General features: G+C 51.6%; 2 protein-coding genes across 8 annotated transcripts in view; one reads left to right on the top strand and one right to left on the bottom strand.

Annotated features, from left to right (window-relative positions):
- Nucleotides 1-342: 342 nt before the first annotated feature.
- SPINT1 (serine peptidase inhibitor, Kunitz type 1) lies at nucleotides 343-14,096 on the bottom strand. Of its 3 annotated transcripts, none has more exons than XM_059372537.1 (11): nucleotides 13,829-14,085; nucleotides 12,991-13,530; nucleotides 5,073-5,200; nucleotides 4,706-4,844; nucleotides 4,452-4,622; nucleotides 4,256-4,282; nucleotides 3,792-3,917; nucleotides 3,623-3,673; nucleotides 1,849-2,019; nucleotides 1,588-1,635; nucleotides 343-1,231 (listed from the first exon to the last, which is right to left on the bottom strand). In XM_059372537.1, the coding sequence occupies exons 2-11, from the start codon at nucleotides 13,469-13,471 to the stop codon at nucleotides 1,008-1,010; spliced, it is 1,566 nt and encodes a 521-aa protein (XP_059228520.1). In that variant the 5' UTR covers nucleotides 13,472-13,530; nucleotides 13,829-14,085; the 3' UTR covers nucleotides 343-1,007. The 3 variants fall into 3 exon arrangements, with proteins under 3 accessions (XP_059228520.1, XP_059228521.1, XP_059228522.1); XM_059372538.1 differs by having other exon boundaries at nucleotides 13,742-13,834; XM_059372539.1 differs by lacking the exon at nucleotides 3,792-3,917 and having other exon boundaries at nucleotides 13,829-14,096.
- A 148-nt stretch (nucleotides 14,097-14,244) lies between these two features.
- PPP1R14D (protein phosphatase 1 regulatory inhibitor subunit 14D) overlaps nucleotides 14,245-19,057 on the top strand; it is a 24,676-nt gene continuing 19,863 nt past the window's right edge. For 3 of the 5 annotated variants that reach the window (XM_059372544.1, XM_059372547.1, XM_059372548.1), the window contains exons 1-2: nucleotides 14,245-15,688; nucleotides 16,105-16,235. In XM_059372544.1, coding sequence (XP_059228527.1) covers nucleotides 16,233-16,235 — 3 coding nt within the window. In that variant the 5' untranslated portion in view covers nucleotides 14,245-15,688; nucleotides 16,105-16,232. The remainder of the gene's footprint in view (nucleotides 15,689-16,104; nucleotides 16,236-19,057) is intronic. The other 2 variants (XM_059372546.1, XM_059372545.1) reach the window with 2 other exon arrangements.

The raw sequence follows: 19,057 nt of genomic DNA, 5'->3' as shown, positions 1-19,057 counted from the left end.
CTGAGTTCCCCACTACACACAGCACTCAGGATCTGCCCCGGCAACCAAGCAGGCTTGACATGGCTCAAACCAGGAAGACATAATGCTACCAGGCAGTACAGCAGCCTCCCTGGGCCCCCTTCTTCCATGGCCCTCAACCCTCCCCTCTGGTGGTCAAACTCGGCAATTCTTTCCACCCTCAGGGGCTGAGGGCAGTTTCGGGAAGGGTGGGAAAACCTGCTAAGCAAGGTGGCCAAAGCGGGAACCACCAAACCGGTTGTACAGGGCGGTCCCACTCCACCGCCTCCCCCCTTCCCCAGCAGCCCTGTCCCTCTCCTGCCCCACAGAGCAGAGGCAGCAACATCACAGAACCAACCATTTTATTACCCTGTGGGTGGACTGGGGCCTGTGGAAGGCAGGGGAGCGGGTGGGGGTGTGATGCCTGAGAGCCCTGGGGCATGTGGGGAGGACACAGCAGCTGCTGGCTGGTGGGGCCAGGCCTCATTCTTAGAGGAAGGGAAGAGGCAGCCTCTTTCCACTCCTCTTACCCATCCCCATGACATTAAATAAACAAAAAAGCAACTTTACAGCACAAAATATACAGGGACGTCCTTGACCCTAGCCCTGGTCTGTGCAGAGTGGGAAGAGGAGGGCTTGGGGGGTCTCCAGTTTCTGACATTACCACAGGCCCCTTCCCAATGCCACAGGGTGGGGACAGGCCACTGTGACCAAGAAACAAAACTCCAACTTCTTCTGAAATCCTAGGCAAACAGGTCCATCTGTGTGTGGGACTTGGCTCAAAGGTTTTCGGCTCCTCCTAGACCCTGGAGCTTTGTCAGGAATGGGAGGCCTAAGCTTCGTTGAGATGTCTCCCAGAGGGGCTAGAGCCCTGCCTCAGAAGCAGAGTGGGCCTGGGAACCAGGCTGTAGGAGTCTGGTCCCGCAGTTTTCCCCGGCCCAGGCTTCCATCTTGGTGAGGAGGAAGCAGGGACAGGCAAGAGCTGGAAAGAGACTGCGAGAGCCCCAGGCTCAGAGGGGCCGGGTGGTATGGTTATAGACCAGGTGCTCCGTGTCCTCTGTGGTAGAGACGGTAGAGTTGGCAGGGGTAGGGGGCTGAGGGTGGTGGTGTTGGCGGCGGTGGCGGTATCTGTGGAGGCCCTTCCTCTGGTCCTTGAAGAAGCAGTAACCCAACAGGGCTGTCACCACCACGATGCAGGTGACCAGGACGACCGCAATGGCCACCTCCACGGAGCCTGGGGGAAGAAGGGGCATAATGGAGGCAAGCTCCCAAGGCCTGCTCAGCTCTGATGCCCACCCCCACTCTGTGCAGATGGACCGAGTCAGATGGATGCCAGGTGTGGAATGGCCTCCAGCGAATGAGCAGCTGGGTTCCATCAGGAGCTCAAGGAAAGGCCTGGAACTCTGATGGCAAACATATGACATGCACTTTCCCATGCTTCCTTCCTCTGCTTGTGGCTATGGGCACTCTGTCCCTTTAGCCAACCTCAGGATCCTTCTCGACACAGGTTTCAGCAGTCAGCACTGATCACACGGAGCTAATCCTGGGGAGGACACCCACCCGTCCGTGAGAGGGCAGACCAGGGCTCACCTATGTTAGGAATGGGGGTTTCCCGCCGGAGCCCAAAAACATCCTTCTCTACAAAAGGATGAGGAGAGAAACAAATCAATACTCAAGGCTCTGAGACTCAGCTGCTCCTCAGCATCCCAGACCACCCACTGCCACCCTCCGCCACCCCCGTTCTGGGTACTCTGATGATGAGCCAGGACTGGCCCAGGCCTGGAGACAGAGCATAGTGTTCTAGCTGAGCCCTTTCCCGCCCCGCCTCCTGAGCCCCACTGCCCAGCTCACTGGAGACACCACGACAGGACGCAAGACACTGCTGCTCCTCCTCAAAGTTGTTCTTGTTGCCGTAGCAGCCACCATAGGTAAAGCGGGCACAGCGTTCACTGAAGGGGTTGTAGTACCAGCGTGGAATGTTCTCCTGGCAAAGGCCAGTGTCTGGCAGGTCCACACAGTGCCCTGGGGGGTACAGAGCAGGCCAAGGGGTGAGCGGGTCCATGGGGGGCCTCCCTGCTGCCATTCACCAGGCTCCACAGGGTCACTGCTTCCTGCCTCATGCTGAGACACAGGGAGGGCTTCAGGGGGCCCCAGAAACAGCTGGCCCTTCTGGCAGTTTTGCCAGAAGCAAGGAAGACAGATCCGGGACAATTTTAGGTCTAGAAATACCCTCCACTGACTTGTGTAACTGTTTTTTTATTGTTATTTAATTATTTATTTATTTTCATTTTCTTTAACACTGGATGGTCTATCTTATTATTATTATTATTATTTTTTTTGGATGGTCTATCTTTTAACAAAGAAGGCTCAGGATCTGAGCCCTATCGGGGCTAAGGGCTAAAATTTATTAACATTTTTTTTTAAGATTTTATTTATTTGAAAGACAGAGATCACAAGTAGGCAGAGAGGCAGGCAGAGAGAGAGGATTGGAAGCAGGCTCCCTGCCAAGCAGAGAGCCGAATTCGGGGCTCGATCCCAGGACCCTGGGATCATGACCTGAGCTGAAGGCAAAGGCTTTAACTCATTGAGCGACCTAGCACCCCTATTAACATTGTTTTATTATGGCTATTTTATTTTATTTTTTATTTATTTTAAAGATTTTATTTATTCATTTGAGAGAGACAGTGAGAGAGAGCATGAGCGAGGAGAAGGTCAAAGAGAGAAGCAGACTCCTCACGGAACTGGGAGCCCCATGTGGGACTCGTCTCGGGATCATGACCTGAGCCGAAGGCAGTTGTCCAACCAACTGACCCACCCAGGTGTCCCTATTATGGCTATTTTAATAGTTCATCTCGATTTGCAGCATGTAATAGTGGCTTTCCATATATGCTAGTGAGATGATATTTCTTTTAATACATTGTTTGTTTATTTATAATACATTAAGTTTAAAAAGTACTTGACTTTGGGCACCTGGTGGCTCAGTTGGTTAAGCGTCTGCCTTCGGCTGAGGTCATGATCTCGGGGTCCTGGGATTGAGCCCAGGATACTAGGATTCCTGCTTGCTCGGTAGGAAATCTGCTTTTCTCTCTCTCGCTGTCTCTGCCCCTCCTTCCTGCTCATTCTCTCTCTCTTTCTCTCAAGTAAATTAACTCTTTTTTTTTTTTTTTTAAAGATTTTATTTATTTATTTGACAGAGAGATCACAAGTAGGCAGAGAGGCAGGCAGAGAGAGAGGGAAGCAGGCTCCCCACTGAGCAGAGAGCCCGATGCGGGGCTCGATCCAGGGACGCTGAGATCATGACCTGAGCCGAAGGCAGAGGCCCAACCCACTGAGCCACCCAGGTGCCCCTCAAGTAAATTAACTCTTAAAAAAACAAAGTACTTGATTTATAGGAAAAATGCTAAGTAAATCACGTCTCGGTTATATGCAGGCATGGTTCAATCTCTGAAGGTGTTACGAGGAGGACCCATGCTTGGGAAACATGGAAATGAAGAGAGCTTAGTTGCCCACCAGCTTTCTACCTGCAGGGGACACACCCAGCAGGCCCCTCAAGCACCCTGGAGCAGTGAGAGAAGACAGCAGTGCGGGCCTCTGTCCCGACCCTGGGCACAGGGGAGAATCTCACCTTTGTCACTGCGGAAATGGATGTTCTGGAGCTCCTCGAAGCCATTGGTGTCTGCAAAGATGAAAGTTCAGAGGCCCAGGTCCCACAGGGGTCTCCCCCCGGGGTGCAGGGTGCACAGTGCAGGCCTCCCCCACCCTGGCCCACCACCCCTCCCTCTCCTAGGCCTCACATTTCTCACAGGTGGCCTCGTCGGAGGCGTCGGGGCAGTCGGGAGTGTCGTCACACTCCAGGAAGCTGTCAATGCAACAGCCGTTGCGGCAGCGGAACTCGGCGGGGTGACAGGTGCCAGAGCACACTGGGTGGGGCAGGACGGCAGTAAGGGTGAGGTCAGGCTCAAGCACAGGTCACCAGGTACCAAGAGTCCATCATCGACCTGGCCTCCTCTACCCCAACATGGCATTATGACATGTCCCCTGCTCCACGACTGGCACCCCCGCCCCCCACAAGCCCTCCTGCACACACTGGGCAGATCTTGACAGGGTGCTGGGCAGCAAGAGGTGGGACACTTGTGGTCCTTCCACATCTTATGAGGGCAGGAATGGACTGGGCAAAGGGAGCTGGGGTGGCGACAAAGCCAAGGTGAGGTGAGGTGAAAGCCGAGGTGAGGGGAATGGGGAAAGGAGCAAAGCTCACCCGGACCGTGCCTTTCCAGTGAGGGGCCTAGAAGAAAGAAAACAGATGAGTGAGGAGTCAGTGCCAGGTCCCGGCAGGAATGAGCTGACAGGGGCGCCTGGAAATGGAGGACTCCCCCACCCACTGCCCTGACCTTCGGAGAGACCACCCACGGGGAAAGTCACCTGAGCCCCAAAGCTACCCCCTAAAGGCCCACCTTGCACATCCCTGCAGGCTAGCTTGCACTCCTCTTCCCGAAGATAGTTGTTCTTATTGCCCAAGCAACCTCCGTAAACGAAACTCTTGCAAATCTGTTCTTTGGGGTCGTAGTACCAGCGGGGGAAGGAACCGCGGCAGCGGCCCACCTTGCTGGACGCGAGGCAATATTCTGGGGGGAAGGGAAAGCTTGTGAGGGGCCCCATCAACAGAGAGGGCTGGCTCCACGAACGGCCTCCCTACCCCCTCCCTCACCTTCTGTCTGCTTGGGGGATAGCACAGTAACTGTGACATTGGTCATGCTCTCTGGCTGGTTGGAATGGGTCGCTGTCAGCTGGAACACGTAGGTGCCTTCCTTGAGTCCCCACAGCTTCACCTGGTCCGGCTCATTCTTCTACACACAGGAAGAGCTGTGAGGCTGGGACCCCAGATGCCGTTGGGCTGCCCCAGGTCCTCCCTGCCACACAGCCACCCCCAAAGGGAGGGCACAGGGGCTTGGTATTAAGGGGATCCTTGGTTTCTATCCACCCCACCCATCTGGAAGCTCAGACTGGCCTGTGGCCCTGGAAAGGGGGCCCTGGAGAGCTGAAGTGGGAGTCAGGGAGCCAGTCCAGTGTCTCACCTCTATTCTGACATCTGTGTCACCCTGTAGTAGATACCAATCTGTGTTCTCCATGTCCTTCAGCACCAAGGGTTCCTGGGGCTGCACCTTCAAGTCTATGCCTGCCCGGACCTTGGGGATCCGGGACGCTGAAGAGGAAGGTAAGGTCAGGTCAACTCTCACAGGATGGACCAGAGCTCTCCTGAAGTGGGGAACAATACGGAGCCACACAGGGGCTCAGCAGCATGCGCATGGCCCAGGCAGGGGCTCACAACTAAATCAGCATCCTGACCTCTTTTTAGATGTGTCTTTGATATACTGAAGGCATCTTTTTTTTTTAAAGGATTTTATTTATTTATTTGAGAGAGTGAGAGAGAGAGCATGAGCAGGGGAGAAGGGGCAGAGGGAGAGGAGAAGCAGGCTCCCTGCTGAGCAAAAAACCCAACACGGGGCTCAATCCCGACCCCGGGATCATGACCTGAGCTCAAGGCAGATGCTTAAGCGACTGAGCCACCCAGGCACCCCCTGAAGGCATTTTTAGTGTAAAACCGCTTCTGGAAGCAAAATACGGAACAGCATGTGCCATTTGATCACAAATAAGGAAAAAATATACATGACAGAGGAGCTTATTCCCATTTTCTGTAACAACCAGGTACTTGTGCTAACTGCTTTAAAAAGTTAAAGTAAGGGGCGCCTGGGTGGCTCAGTGGGTTAAAGCCTCTGCCTTCTGCTCGGGTCATGATCCCAGGACCCTGGGATGGAGCCCAGGATTCTGGGCTCCAACCCTGCATCCAGCTCTCTGCTCAGCAGGGTGCCTGCTTCCTCCTCTCTCTCTGCCTGCCTTTCTGCCTGCTTGTGATCTCTGTCTGTCAAATAAATAAATAAAAATCTTAAAAAAAAAAAAAAAGTTCAAGTAACAATATTTTTTGAAAAGCCAAGTAACAGTATTACCCCTCATTCTGCTGGTCTGGATTGCTGGCTGGGAAGGCCAGCCTGGTAGAGGTCTGAAGCACAGAGTCCTTGGGCAGCAACATGGCAAGCCTTGGTGTCCCAGAGCTCGCAGCCATGGGAGGAGAGTGCCTGCCTCTGGCACCGCAGACGGACTCTGCCTCCCCCTTACGAGGGTTCTTCAGGGAGTCACACCCTCCCTCAGTCTGACAATGCCTGTTCCTGCGGCTTCCCCCAGTCTGAAGTTAGGGGCTTGGGAGAAACAAGATCAAAGCAGGATTCCTGCCTGTACTAGGATGAATGCTGGGACCCAGACTACATACCTATGTCTAACTCCAGAACTTGTCAATGTGACCTTCTCTGGAAAAAGGGTCTTGGCAGAAGCAACAAAGTTAAGCATCTCCATATGAGATCATTCGCGGTTAGGCCGTGAAGCTGGCTAGGCCAATCCAATGACACGTGTCTTTACAGAAGACAGAAGAGGAGAAAACAGAGTGAAGGGAAGCCGTGTGAAGACGGAGTTAGAGATGAGAGTGATGCAGCCACAGCCAAGGTACATCTGGAGCCGCTGGGAGCTGGAAGAGGCCAGGAAGCCTCCTCCCCAACTCTTCAGGGAGACGTGGGCCCTGCCAACACCTGGATTCTGGACTGCTGGCCTCTCAAACTGTGCGACAATAAAATTCTGTGGTTTGGGGACACCTGAGTGGCTCAGTTGGTTGGAGGACTGCCTTTGGCTCAGGTCATGATCCCGGAGTACTGGGATTGAGTCCCGCATCGGGCTTCCAGCTCCACGGGGAGTCTGCTTCTCTCTCTGACCTTCTCCTCGCTCATGCTCTCTCTCACTATCTCTCTCTCTCTCTCAAATAAATAAATAAAATCTTAAAAAAATTCTGTGATTTGAATTCACCCAGTTTGTAGTACTTTGTTTCAGCAGCTACAGGAAGGGAGACACTGCCTTTGAGGGACTCCAGTCCTGCTGGGCAGAGGACACTGAGCACCAGGAAGCAACATGGGAGAAAAGACCAGTCAAGATGCAGCAATGCGTGGTGTGTGTCCCAGACAAGGAAGCGGACACGCCAAGTGGGGAGAGGCCACAGGAAGTCAGAGCCCCAGTGGACAGCGGAGTAATGAGTTTCTAATTCTTTAATTTTTGTCTTTTTTTTTTTTTGGTTTGGTTGTGGGGAAGAATGTGCTGTGCTACTGATAACAGCAGAAAATGTGAGCCAAAAAAAGGAGCTGGGGTTTCGCAAGGTAGGTCTGGAGGTCAAGAAAGAGCCCAGCGTGGTGAGACATACCTCAAAGCACTCTCAATGCGGAGCCAGAGCACGGGGACACAGCAGAAATGACATTCAAACATTTAAGAACTGGCGCTACAGGAAGGGAACAGCCATGGCCATGAGCAGGGGCAGAGTCCTGGAGGCCAGGGCTGCACTAGACATGGACTTCCTAGATGCATGATCGAGGTCCAGGAGTCTGGAGGAAGGGGCCCTCCTGAGCTCCAGGATATAGCAAGTGATCCCGCTGTCCTGAATTACTTCCCCCCCCTTTTAAAAGAAAAAATTTATTCATTATTTGACTGAGAGTGAGAATACAAGCAGGGAGATAGAGGGAGAGGGAGAAGCAGGATCCCCACTAAGCTGGGAGCCCGATATGGGGTTCGATCCCAGGACCCTGGGATCATGACCTGAGCCGAAGGCAGCAGACACTTAAACAACTTAAACGACTGAGCCATGCAGGTGCTTCCCCCCTCCTTTAAGATTTTATTTATTTGTCAGAGAGAAGGAGCACACCCAGGGGGAGCGGCAGAGGGAGAAGCAGGCCCCCCACTGAGCAGGGAGCCCAATGCGGGAATTAATCCTAGGACCCTGGGATTGTGACCTGGGCTGAAGGCAGATGCCCAGCTGACTGAGTCACCCAGGCTCCCCACCTTGAATTACTTCTCTGAAGCGAGGAGGCCAGTGAGGGGACCAGCACAGCAGTTCAGGGCATGTGCGAAGGGAATACTTGGAATTAGAGGGAATGGAAAGGAGGATGTGGTAAGAATGTCGGACAGACGCTTCCACTATCTGACAGGCACTGGCAGGTGGAAAAGAAGCCAGGACGCAGATAGAAAGGAAACCCAATCGAGAGGGAACCTGTGGGGTTCAATCAGAGAAGCTGAACTTGAGGAGTAACCAGCGGACAGCAGAAGTGTGCATGCGAGCTCCGGAGAGGCCAGAGATAGAGAGAGATATGGAGCTGGGTTTACTGACAAAGCTTCCAAGAGTTTAACGTCTCCTGGTGACCGTATCATCATCTACAGTAGGAACTGACAAACTTTGGCCTGCAGGCCAAATCTGGCCCACTACCCGTTATACTTTTAGATGGTTGAAAAAAAATCAGAAGATTAGTATTTTTTTTTTTAAGAATTTATTTATTTATTTGACATAGAGAGAGAAAGAGAGAGATCACAAGTAGGCAGGGAGGCAGGCAGAGAGAGAGGGGGAAGCAGGCTCCCCACGGAGCAGGAAGCCTGATGCGGGACTCGATCCCAGGACCCGGAGACCATGACCTGAGCCGAAGGCAGAGGCTTTAACCCACTAAGCCACCCAGGCGCCTCAGAAGATTAGTATTTTGTGACTCGGGAAAGCACCTAAATTTCAAATGTGCACCCATGAATTGGAATACAGCTTCATCTGTTCGGTTATATATTGTCAACGGCTGCTTTCGTGTTACAAGAGACTGAAGTGGCTGGAACAAAGATTATATGGGCCACAAAGCGTAACATAATTCCTATTTGAACCTTAACAGGAAGTTTGCTGACCCTTGATCTAAGTCACCTGCGTTCCTAACCATCATCCACAACTGCATTCTTGCCCCTTTCCAGATCAGAAAACTGACACCAGAGAGGTTCAATGAATTGCCTGGGGCCACTCAGTTTTTGAACAGAAGAGCTGGGATCTGGACCCTGGTCTATCTGACTCCATAGCTCTTTCTAAGACACCATGCTGTAAGTCACCCATCTACTTATAAGTGTGATTGTGACTACTTTTTATAATCTCAGGGTTGTTTTAACTTAGGCAGTACATATGTAGGATAAAAAATTCAAAAAGTACAAAAGACGGGCACCTGGGTGGCTCAGTGGGTTAAGCATCTGCCTTTGGCTCAGGTCATGATCTCAGGGTCCTGGGATGGAGCCCTGCACCCAGCTCCCTGCTCAAAGCAGAGTCGGCTTATCACTCTGCCCCTCCCGTCCTGCTCCTACTCTCTGAGATAAATAAAATCTTATTTTTTTTTAAAGATTTTATTTATTTGACAGAGAGAGACAGCCCAAGAGGGAACACAAGCAGGGGGAGTGGGAGACCCATTCATACTATTTTGTGTGTGTTTGTGAGTATCAAGAGAGATAGTACTGAATTCAGAAGCATGCGAGATCTCTTTCATGGTTTTCCCACAGTATGTTTTGGAAATCATTCCATAGCAACATGGAAACAATCTCCTTGTACTGCACAGTACTCAGTATATGAATGCACCATAACTTACAACTTAATTAACAAGTACACCGGTCTCCTCTTGATTTAGATTCTTTTTTTCTTTTTTTCTTTCCTCTCCTTTCCCTACTAAGAACTAAACCATACTGCCTCAGGTTTATTATTAAAACAGCATTACCATATGCAATTATAGGCTGTGTTGATGGACATTTAGATGGCTTCCAATTCTTCACTGTTACAAACAGTGAGTAACTGGCTGGTAAGTTGGTTTACACACATGTAAGTATGGCCACAAGATGAATTCCTGCAAGTGGAACTGTGTTGGGGGCTATGTGCATTTACTGGGGTTGATTTTTTTTTTTTTTTTAGTATTTTATTTTTTGACAGATCACAAGGAGGCAGAGAGGCAGGCAGAGAGAGCGGGGGTGGAGGGGGCAGGCTCCCTGCTAAGCAGAGAGCCGGATGTGGGGCTCTATTCCAGGACCCTGAGATCATGACCTGACTAAAAGCAGAGGCTTAACCCACTGAGCAACCCAGGTGCCCCCATTTACCGGGTTTTTTAAAAGTTTTTATTTATTTATTCATTTAAGTAATCTTTATACCCAGTGTGGGGCCTGAACTCACCATCCTGAGATCAAGAGTTGCACGCTGTTCCGACGGAGATAGCCAGGCACCCCCTTTTACAGTTTGGATGGATATTGTTGAACTGCCCTCTAGTAAGGCTCTACAGAGAGTTATGTCAAGCGTTGAGAGTGAATTGAAAGGAGAAGAGAAGGTAAGAGATAAGAACGCTAGTGGGAGGCTGAGTCACAGAGATTCCTCTTTGATGAGGCAGACTCACACAGGGTGGACCCAAGGGGGAAGACCAGGACACACAGGGCCAGTGAAGGGATGGGAGGAGAGAGTTTCCACAGAAAAGCATATCACACACAGGTGTGGAGGCCTAGAAGAATGAGAAAAGGAGGCCCTGGCTTCCCGGGAATGTGGGGAAACAGAACCAGAAGAGTAGGAAAGAAAAGCCCCTGTCTAGACGGAACCCACACTCTGGGGGCCTGGCTGGCAATCAGTAAAGGGTCCAAGAGGGACAGGTTCTGGGGTGACCTCTGAGACAAAGCCACGGGGGTGCCTCCCTCGTTACATTTTTCAGAAAGCTGAAGCCAAGACACCCGCCAGTCTCCCTAGCAGACAAACAGGCTAGCCCCAGTGGACAGTGGAGTGATGCTCCAGGCCTTGGGCCAAACCAGCCACATCCACCCAGCCCCAGGCCCTGGGAGCAAGGGGCAGATGCTCCACCCTTCCACTCCCTACTTCCTACCCCTTCAAGAGGACAAAGGGCCAGAGTGGCCATAAAGCCAGCCCCTCCCACTGCTGCCAGGCCTCAGGTCTCCAGGAAACAGACTCCTCCTCCTAAGCCACTCCTCCAACAGAAAGAGGGGGAGGGCAAGTGAGGGGAGTGCAGGAAGGACCAGGGTGCTCAGGAGGCCAAAGGAATCTGGACTGGACTGGCCTGGCCACAGACAGGGAAAGGGAACAAGCTAACCCACTCTGTCGAGGATTTCTCTACCCTGTGCAAGAATCAAAGGTTTAGATGCCCCGAGCCTCTGTCCACCTTGCCTGTCTTAATCCATCTGAGCCTCCAGGATGGCTTTGTCCAGCTTTTTCCCACCTCCAACCTCTAGCGAGGCTCATCTGAGAATGGACTCCTTGATACCAACTAGCTCCCCTCCACCCCCAGAGCACTGCAGCACCCTTAAAAATGGCCTGGAGCTCACACTCCGTTCACACCCTACCCAGCTTCCTCAGTGACCCAGGAAATCCCCACTCCACCCTGTGTTGTGCAAACAGGCCAGTCTGGAAGGGGGCACGGAGATGGGGGTTTCCAAATGAGGAAGGTTGGTCTCAAGACCAGGGAGCCCCAACCAACTCATCTCCCTGACCAGAACCCAGAGTTTTAGATTTGGGTTCTGGAGTGGGGCTCCCATGGACCCTCTGTCAGAGCAGGAAGGCACAAGCAGCTCAGGTCAATTAGTGTCATCACCACCTACACTCTGTGCCACTTCCTCGTGGAACAGGCTCAGGCCCTGGGCCAGTGGGATTCAGGTGGCCCAGCCTGGCCCAGAGATGGTACCCACTCTCCACCTCCCCCACCCGGAATTCTCATCCCACCGTTTCTCAGAGAGCCAGGAGAGCTACTGGAAGGACAGGGAGAAGAGCAGGTCCTTAACCTGAGAGAGAGACACTGGCCCAGGAAAAAGCTAGACAGTCTCTTTTCCACTTTCCAGAACTGAGACCACCCCCAGACTGAGCACCAGCCCAGTCCTAGCCCCTAGGACTGTTATCTCCTGAGCTATTTTGGGTCAGAGTGCTGGGTTTCTACCAGAAAAGGTGGTCTTATGCAGGAAAAACAGCACGGGCCTTTTGAAGATCCTGCCTGGGTTGAGTCCCATGTCTCCCATATATAAGCAGTGCTATCCTGGGCTAATTATTTAACACGGGAGTCAGTTTCCTAATCTAAAAAGTGGGCTGAGGACTAATAGCACCCTTTTCAGAAGTGGCTGTCATGAGGCCGAAGTCGGAGGCTGAGTGGTACAGCCATGGGTCAACTATCAAGTGCTAACAGAGGTTATCAGCTGTGACCCATCCCTGCCCTGGAGCCCCACCTGGCCAGAGCAGCGGGAGAAAAAATGGGCAACGAGAGTCTCTGGAAGGGCCCTAATCCCAGTGCACTGCTCAGTCCCAGGAGGAAGGAAGAGCCCCCACCTTGCCCTTATCCCTGGAAGTAAACAAGGCTACCACATCCTCAGCTGGGAGAGCCCCGACTGGCTCACCGCGTCCACACACACCTGCCTGGACAGCTGACATCCCTCCCCTACCAGGTACACATACCAGTGGGCTGACTCACAGGGCAACCCTCTTCATCCCCACCCCAGAGCCTCTGGGTCCTGTGCCCACAACACCATCCCTTCCCCTTCCCCCCCTGACCAGGCTTGTCTTTTAGCATCTGGGGTCTGGCCCTTTCTTCCAGACCACCAAAAGGCCAACAGATGGGGACAGGGGTGCAGACAGAAGCCAACCTGTCCCTGCCTGGCAGCAGAGCCGAAATTCTCCCCCAGGCTCACTCAACAGGGCCTCAAGGTGCCTAGAAGAGTGCTCCGCAGGGGGTGCTTACCTAGTCACCCTGAGGCCTCCAGGCAACTCACTTCCTGACTACGCATATCACGGTCAGGAACCAGGACTGGCAAGGAGCTGCCTCCTCTCTCCCAAACACACATCCAGGAGCACCAGCCCATTCAACATCCTGAATTCCGGACCCAGAGTCTGGGCTCTAGAATGTTTCCCCTCCCCACTCAAAGCCTGCCCTTTGTTTACTGCTTGTACTGCCTACTTCTAAGGAGCAGTCGGGGCAGAAAGAGACCGTCTTCCTTACTGCTTTCTGATGCCTCGCCTTCCCCAGGACTCCGTGACCTACCCCCTTTCTAAATTTCCCCCAAATCCATCCCACCCGTTTCCCTCGTCCTTACCGCCAAAACCCTGGGTCCGCAGCTCGCGGTAGGACTGGTAAACCTCCCGCGTGAGGTAGTTGATGAAGCCCTCCCTGGGAGCGAACTTGCACACGAAGTTCTGCTCGTAGAGGCAGTTCATTAGAAAGCAGGCTGCAATGGCGTCCTCCCCGCCGTCGGGCTGCAGCTCCACCAGCGCCAGGTTGCAGTTCTGGGTGGTGCAGCAGGCGCGCACGCAGTCCCAGCCGCGGCGCACGGTGGGGGAGCCCAGGAAGGTGGCCCCGTTGCTGACCGAGGCCTCGGTATCGAGCACGAAGGCAGGCACCCCGGCGGTAAAGCGCTCCAGGCAGGGGGCTCCCGTGGGCAGCCCGGGGGGCGCGGGCGGCGGCCCAGCCTCGGTGCCCAGGAGATCGAGCGCGCACAGGAGCCACACGGCGAATGCTGGGACGCGGGCCTGGGAGAGGCGGGCGCAGGCCATCATCCTCCCCTGGGCCGTCGCCATCCTCCCCACGGGGGTCACCTTCACTGCGCGGGCTTGTGGGCTCCGAGGGTGCTAGCGATCTGAAAGAGGGTAGGAGACGGGGAAGGAGACACACGGGATCAGCCCGACGCTTCAAGGGAGGCGAGCCGGCCGGGAGTTAAGTCAGGCGGAGGGATGGGGAGCACCCCGCGCCCGGGGAGTGAGGAAGGGGACGCGGGCCACGTCAAGCACACTCCGGGTGAGCCCGCAGCCCGACGGACGGTCAGATGGACGGCTAAGGAGCCCACGTACCCGGACACACGCAGCAGCGCCGAACAAAGGACCGAACATGCTCCGAGCCCGCTCCGTCCCCGCCTCGCGCTCCGGGGCCCGGGTTACCTGCGCAGGTGAGTGGGGTGGGGCCCGGCCTGCAGAGGTTCCGGTCCCGGCTTCCTGCGCGGCTCCGGCCGCCGCTTCCGCCCCGGTGCCGGGTGCGCTGGGGCTCGGCCTCCTCCTCTTCAGGTTTCTGGTGAAACTGAGTCAGTGCGGCCGGGGCGGGGCGGACATTAACCCCGGCTCTGCCGGCCCCGCCCACGCCCGGTGCGCTCCGCCAGCCCAGCCCCGCCGAGCCTCAAGGAACCGCCGCCCCGCGGCCCCCGACTCTCCCGCGCGGACTGCTCCCCGCGGGGGCTCTGAGCGGCGCCCCTCCGGCCTGCTCTACGTCCGCTCCGCCGAGTCCAGGCTCGCGGCGGGGTCCTGCGCCCCAGAAGTACAGCCAGATCCCGGACGCCGGCGGGACGCTGCAGCGAGGTCGCCCATTCGGGGGTCGGGCGCCCCGGGGCGGCTGCCTCCGGCTTCCCTTTCCGGTCGGGGCCGTCATTCCCAGTCAGGCCTGAGGCGCTGGTGAAGGGACTGGGGGAGGAGAAACCGGGGAAAGCCCGATGCAGACGATTTGGCGGGTGTCGTCAGCCCTCGGGAAATCATTTCCATCTCGTGGCGGGAAGAGATCCCCCGAAGCTGTGGGGTTGCACCTTAGATAACTGGAATCCGGGATGCCTGTTCCAGCGTCACCGCCCTAGTCAGCTCCGGGAAGCCCTCCTTTCTGCCAGAGTGAGCAACTGAGGCAATTCCCTCTTCCACGCTTCCCTGCGGGACCTGCCGTGGCTTCCTTGCGTTCGAGGCCCTTCCATACGGTGTATCAAGGCTTACGTTCAGGTCGCCGTCGGAGCTGAGTCCCTCTTAGCTCAGTGGTCTGCTGCCTCGTCCCCTGGAGCACAGGTTCCCTCTTCTCTCCCACGAAGAAGCTGTTCCTGGTCAAGAGCTGGCCATTCTCTTCCTGCAGAATGCCATCCTCGAAAGCTAGAGATTCCAGCTCACCAAAGTAGTTTAGATAATGACGTTCACAGAACCGTGAGCTCCTTGAAGCCGAGAGTGAAGAACTCCTCTTAAAGACTATTCCTGCAGAGCAAGACGGGTCCTCTTAATGCTCTCCCAAAAAAGAGATTCCACACCTTTTCACAATGACTTAATAAACCCCACCCAGTGGAACATTCTTCCTAATTTCTCATGTAGAGCAGCTTTACCTACTAAGTCCTGTAGCCAACCTGTTGATCATTTTTCTGGCTGAACTGCAACATCCCCCAGCTGTCTACCTTCTGGGTGTTGGGATGGGAATCTGGGGTCTGTCCCCCTTCTTTGAATTTTCTGCTTTTCTCCCACTGCCCCCAGCACAGTGGATGTAGGGCAAGGATGTTATGCTGGGAGTGAAGCAAATGATTGTGCAGTTACTGGGAAGAAAGGATTTTGTTGTGAGTCGATTTTTGCCTTCCCAGTACACTATACACACAAGAATCCTAACACAGGAGACTATTACCTATGTTAACATTACATAACCATAGATTGATCATTACATCCATCCACACCATTATGAAAACCTATATTCATCAAGCACTGACAGTGCCCAAACCCTTAGGTTCCTGAGCACTTCCCAACATTGCCCCATATACTCAGACCAAGAAAGCAGGTATTATTTTTATCCCCAATATACAGATGAACAGGCAGGTTGTGACAGGTAATGTGGCAGGTTGCAGAGTGAGGATTGACATCTAGGTAAACCAATTCCATTGCTTTAGTGCCTAAACCCTGGACTTTACAGCACTTGCAGCTTTGACTTCAGCTGGCCCTTCTGCCCTCACCACAGAATTTAACTTGCCTGAAGCAAAAAAACTCATTTTCAAGTGGTGAGCAAATCGCCTTGAGGTAAGACACTAACCAGCACACTCGACAGAGATGATTACTAATGCTCACAGGAACTCAGAACAGTTTCCACTTTGCAGAGAAGTTCACTAGCTTCACTGAGATCACAGAACAAAGAGTGGGAAGCAAGGCTGGATAGGGGTTGAGTTGGTGGGCTTTAGACTCAGGTCCCTGGGTTTATTTATCATCTGCCATTTATTCTCTGTGTGGCCTTTGGTAAATTAGTTAGCCTCTCTGTGCTTTGGTTTCCTTGCATACAATGTGGGGCTTCATAGGTTATTAGGAGGCTTAAATGAGTTAACACAGATTAAATATTTGCTACCATGAATGCCCAGTAAATGTTACCTGCAAAAAGTAACAGAGCCAGAATTTTATTCCAAGTCTCTCTGACATCAAAAACTGCACTTTCCCACTACCAGGAGTGCAGCCATATCCCAGCTCCCCGCCCCTGCTGAGTAGCTGTGTGAAGCCATCTTCCCTCCTCATCTCCAGTTGAGCTGGCTGGCAGAGACTGACTGCACCTGCCAAGCCCCTCCCAAGATGCAGAATGGTAAGTAAATTTACAGGCTGTTTTGTTTTACACCTTTACATTTTGGGGTGGTTCGTTGTGTGACAATAATAATTGAAATAGAGGGTTAATACATTTATAGAGTAAATTTTAGTTCTAATTAATGATCCATAAACAATACATTTTATAAATTTCAGTTCGGTTTTTTGTAAAGACTTACTTATTTGAGAGAGACAGAGAGGATGTTTGTGAGTGGGGCGGTGAGGAGGTGCTGAGGGAGAGACTCTTTAAGCTGACTGACTCCCTGCGGAGCTCAGAGCCTGATGTGTGGCAGGATCCCAGGACCCTGAGATCATGATGTGAGCTGAAACCAAGAGTCCGATGCTTAACCGCCTGAGCCACTAACGTGCCCCTAAATAAAATTCCAGTTTTAATGATCTAAGTCAAAGCCCATGACTTCTCTTGATAATGCAGAACCAACAAATTTTCATCAGGAATTTTGGGGAAAGTAATGTTTTTCTTTAAAAAAAAAAAGATTTTATTTATTTATTTGACAGAGATCACAAGTAGGCAGAGAGAGAGAGAGAGAGAGAGAGAGAGAGGAGGAAGCAGGCTTCCTGCTGAGCAAAGAGCCCAATGTGGGGCTCGATCCCAGTACCCTGAGATCATGACCTGAGCCGAAGGCAGAGGCTTTAACTCACTGAGCAACCCAGGAGCCCCAGTAATGTAATTCTTTTCAAGGTGAGGCCGCTGTCATTGGTTCAGTCTTTATTTAAAGGAGACAGGTTCTCTCAGATGATGCCTAAAAGGGGCATTTTAAAAGAATTCTACTAGTGTCAGCTCCTACAATATTCCAGTGTGATAGGGGGCCTCTAAATGGCCAGCAGTGGTCCAGACCTACAGTATTCATGCCTTTATGTAACCCTCTCCCCTTGAGTGTGGCTGGGCCTAGTGACTGCCTTCTGGTGAGTAGAATACAGCAAAAGTCTCGGGATGTCACTTCCTGGTTTAGACTGCAGAAAGACTGTGACTTCTGTCTTGCTTGCCGCCATTCTCCTCTCAGTGCCCTGGCTCTAGTGGAAGCTAGCTGTCATGTGGCGAGTCGTTCTCTAGAGAGGTCCTTGTGGCAAGGAACTAATGTCTCTGACCAACAGCCCCGACCAGCAGCTGACTTGCAGCCTTCTGAGAATCCCTGACCCAGGCGAGCCAGTTAAGCCACCTGTTACAACGGTGATAGAGTAAATACTTACTGTTGTAAGCTGCAAAATTTGGGGGTAATTTGTTACGCAGCAATATATAACTAACATTCATTAACTGAAAAAATTAGGATATCAAACTATAAACAGTTTATTTGGTACAACTTTCCAAGGAGCTACTATGACCATAAATATTAACCTCCCCTAAAATTTTATACATCCTTTGTCCTTGTCGTTTCACCTCTAGAAATTTCTCTTAAGGAAAAGAAAAATCATGGAATTCTAACAAAGGCATAGTTACAAGGATGTTTAGAACAGAGTTATTTATAATGGCAAGAAATTGGTAGCAGTCCGTATATCTAATAACAGGGGATTGAGTAACTATATCATGGAATTGCTGCTAAGAGAACGGGTTGAAATCCATTAGTGAATCTTAAAAACAAACTGACTTGCTGTCAGCATTTGAAAAAATAAAATGAAATCAGTTTGAAAGTATCAGAGGGGGAAAAAACAAAAAACAAAACAGACAACAAAAAAGAAAATATCAGAGGAAAGGTAAGTTTTGCTTTATAAGAAATTTCCATTTCATGTTTGTATATGTGTACATTGTGATAGTAAATGAATTCGTTACTCTGAGTCATGGTCCAAACTTTTAAACTCTGTAGTGTCAAAAAAAGATATATATATAGGGGCACCTGGGCGGCTGAGTCCCTTAAGCATAGGACTCTTGATTTTGGCTCAGGTCGTGATCTCATGTGGTAGGATTGAGTCCCACATCAGGCTCCATGCTCAGTGGGGAGTCTGCCTAAGATTCTCTCCCTCTCCCTTTGCCTACCCCCACCCCCTGCTCGCATGCACACATTTACACTCTTTCTCTCTCAAATGAATAAATCTTGAAAAGAAAAAGCAATGTACAAAACTACTTAGTGATACAAAAGGTATGCAAAAGATATTAAATTATCAAACAGCATGCTTATGTTACAAAATAATCTAACTTCATTAAAATTTAAAACAAGCAAAGCTCTATGAAAAATGGAAAATAAATACACCAGACATATCATTTATATTTTTCTTTTTAAATCTATATTTAAAAATTTTCTACAACAAACATGTCTTTTTTAAACTTATTTCCTGAATAATAACAATAATGTATTTTTTTTTTAAGATTATTTATTTATTTATTTGACAGAGAGACATCACAAGTAGGCAGAGAGGCAGGCAGAGAGAGAGAGGAGGAAACAGGCTCCCTGCTGAGCAGAGAGCCTGATGAGGGACTCCATCCCAGGACCCTGAGATCATGACCTGAGCCGAAGGCAGCGGCTTAACCCACTGAGCCACCCAGGCGCCCACAATAATGGCTTTTAAAGTTTCCCTAATAACTATATATTATGTATTAGCATTTTCTCAACTATGTTATATACGCATAGAAAAAAGACTGAAAGGAAGTTTGCCAGAATATCAGTTAGCAGTGGTGGTTTTTATGTGGTGGGATTGTGGGGAATTTTTAATGTTTTAGAAAACTTAGAAATAAACATGTTTTTCTTTTTTCTTTTTTTAAGATTTTATTTATTTATTTGACAGAGATCACAAGTAGGCAGAGAGACAGGCAGAGAGAGGGGGGAAGTAGGCTCCCTGCTCAGCAGAGAGCCCGATGCGGGGCTCGATCCC

The sequence above is a fragment of the Mustela nigripes genome, chromosome 13 (genome assembly GCF_022355385.1).
Source record: "Mustela nigripes isolate SB6536 chromosome 13, MUSNIG.SB6536, whole genome shotgun sequence".
NCBI classification, from domain to species: domain Eukaryota; kingdom Metazoa; phylum Chordata; class Mammalia; order Carnivora; family Mustelidae; genus Mustela; species Mustela nigripes.
Note: the sequence above shows the minus strand (reverse complement) of the source record. Positions and strands in the feature narration are given on the sequence as shown.

What these genes read in the sequence shown, in the direction of transcription:
- SPINT1 (XM_059372537.1), bottom strand. Translation starts at nt 13,471, where the DNA reads ATGGCGACGGCCCAGGGGAGGATGATGGCCTGCGCCCGCCTCTCCCAG. An exon ending in GTCCTGTCGTGGTGTCTCCA is followed by an intron (nt 1,636 to 1,848) that starts GTGAGCTGGGCA and finishes ATCCTTTTGTAG; the next exon opens with AGAAGGATGTTTTTGGGCTC. An exon ending in AACCCCCATTCCTAACATAG is followed by an intron (nt 1,232 to 1,587) that starts GTGAGCCCTGGT and finishes TTCTTCCCCCAG; the next exon opens with GCTCCGTGGAGGTGGCCATT.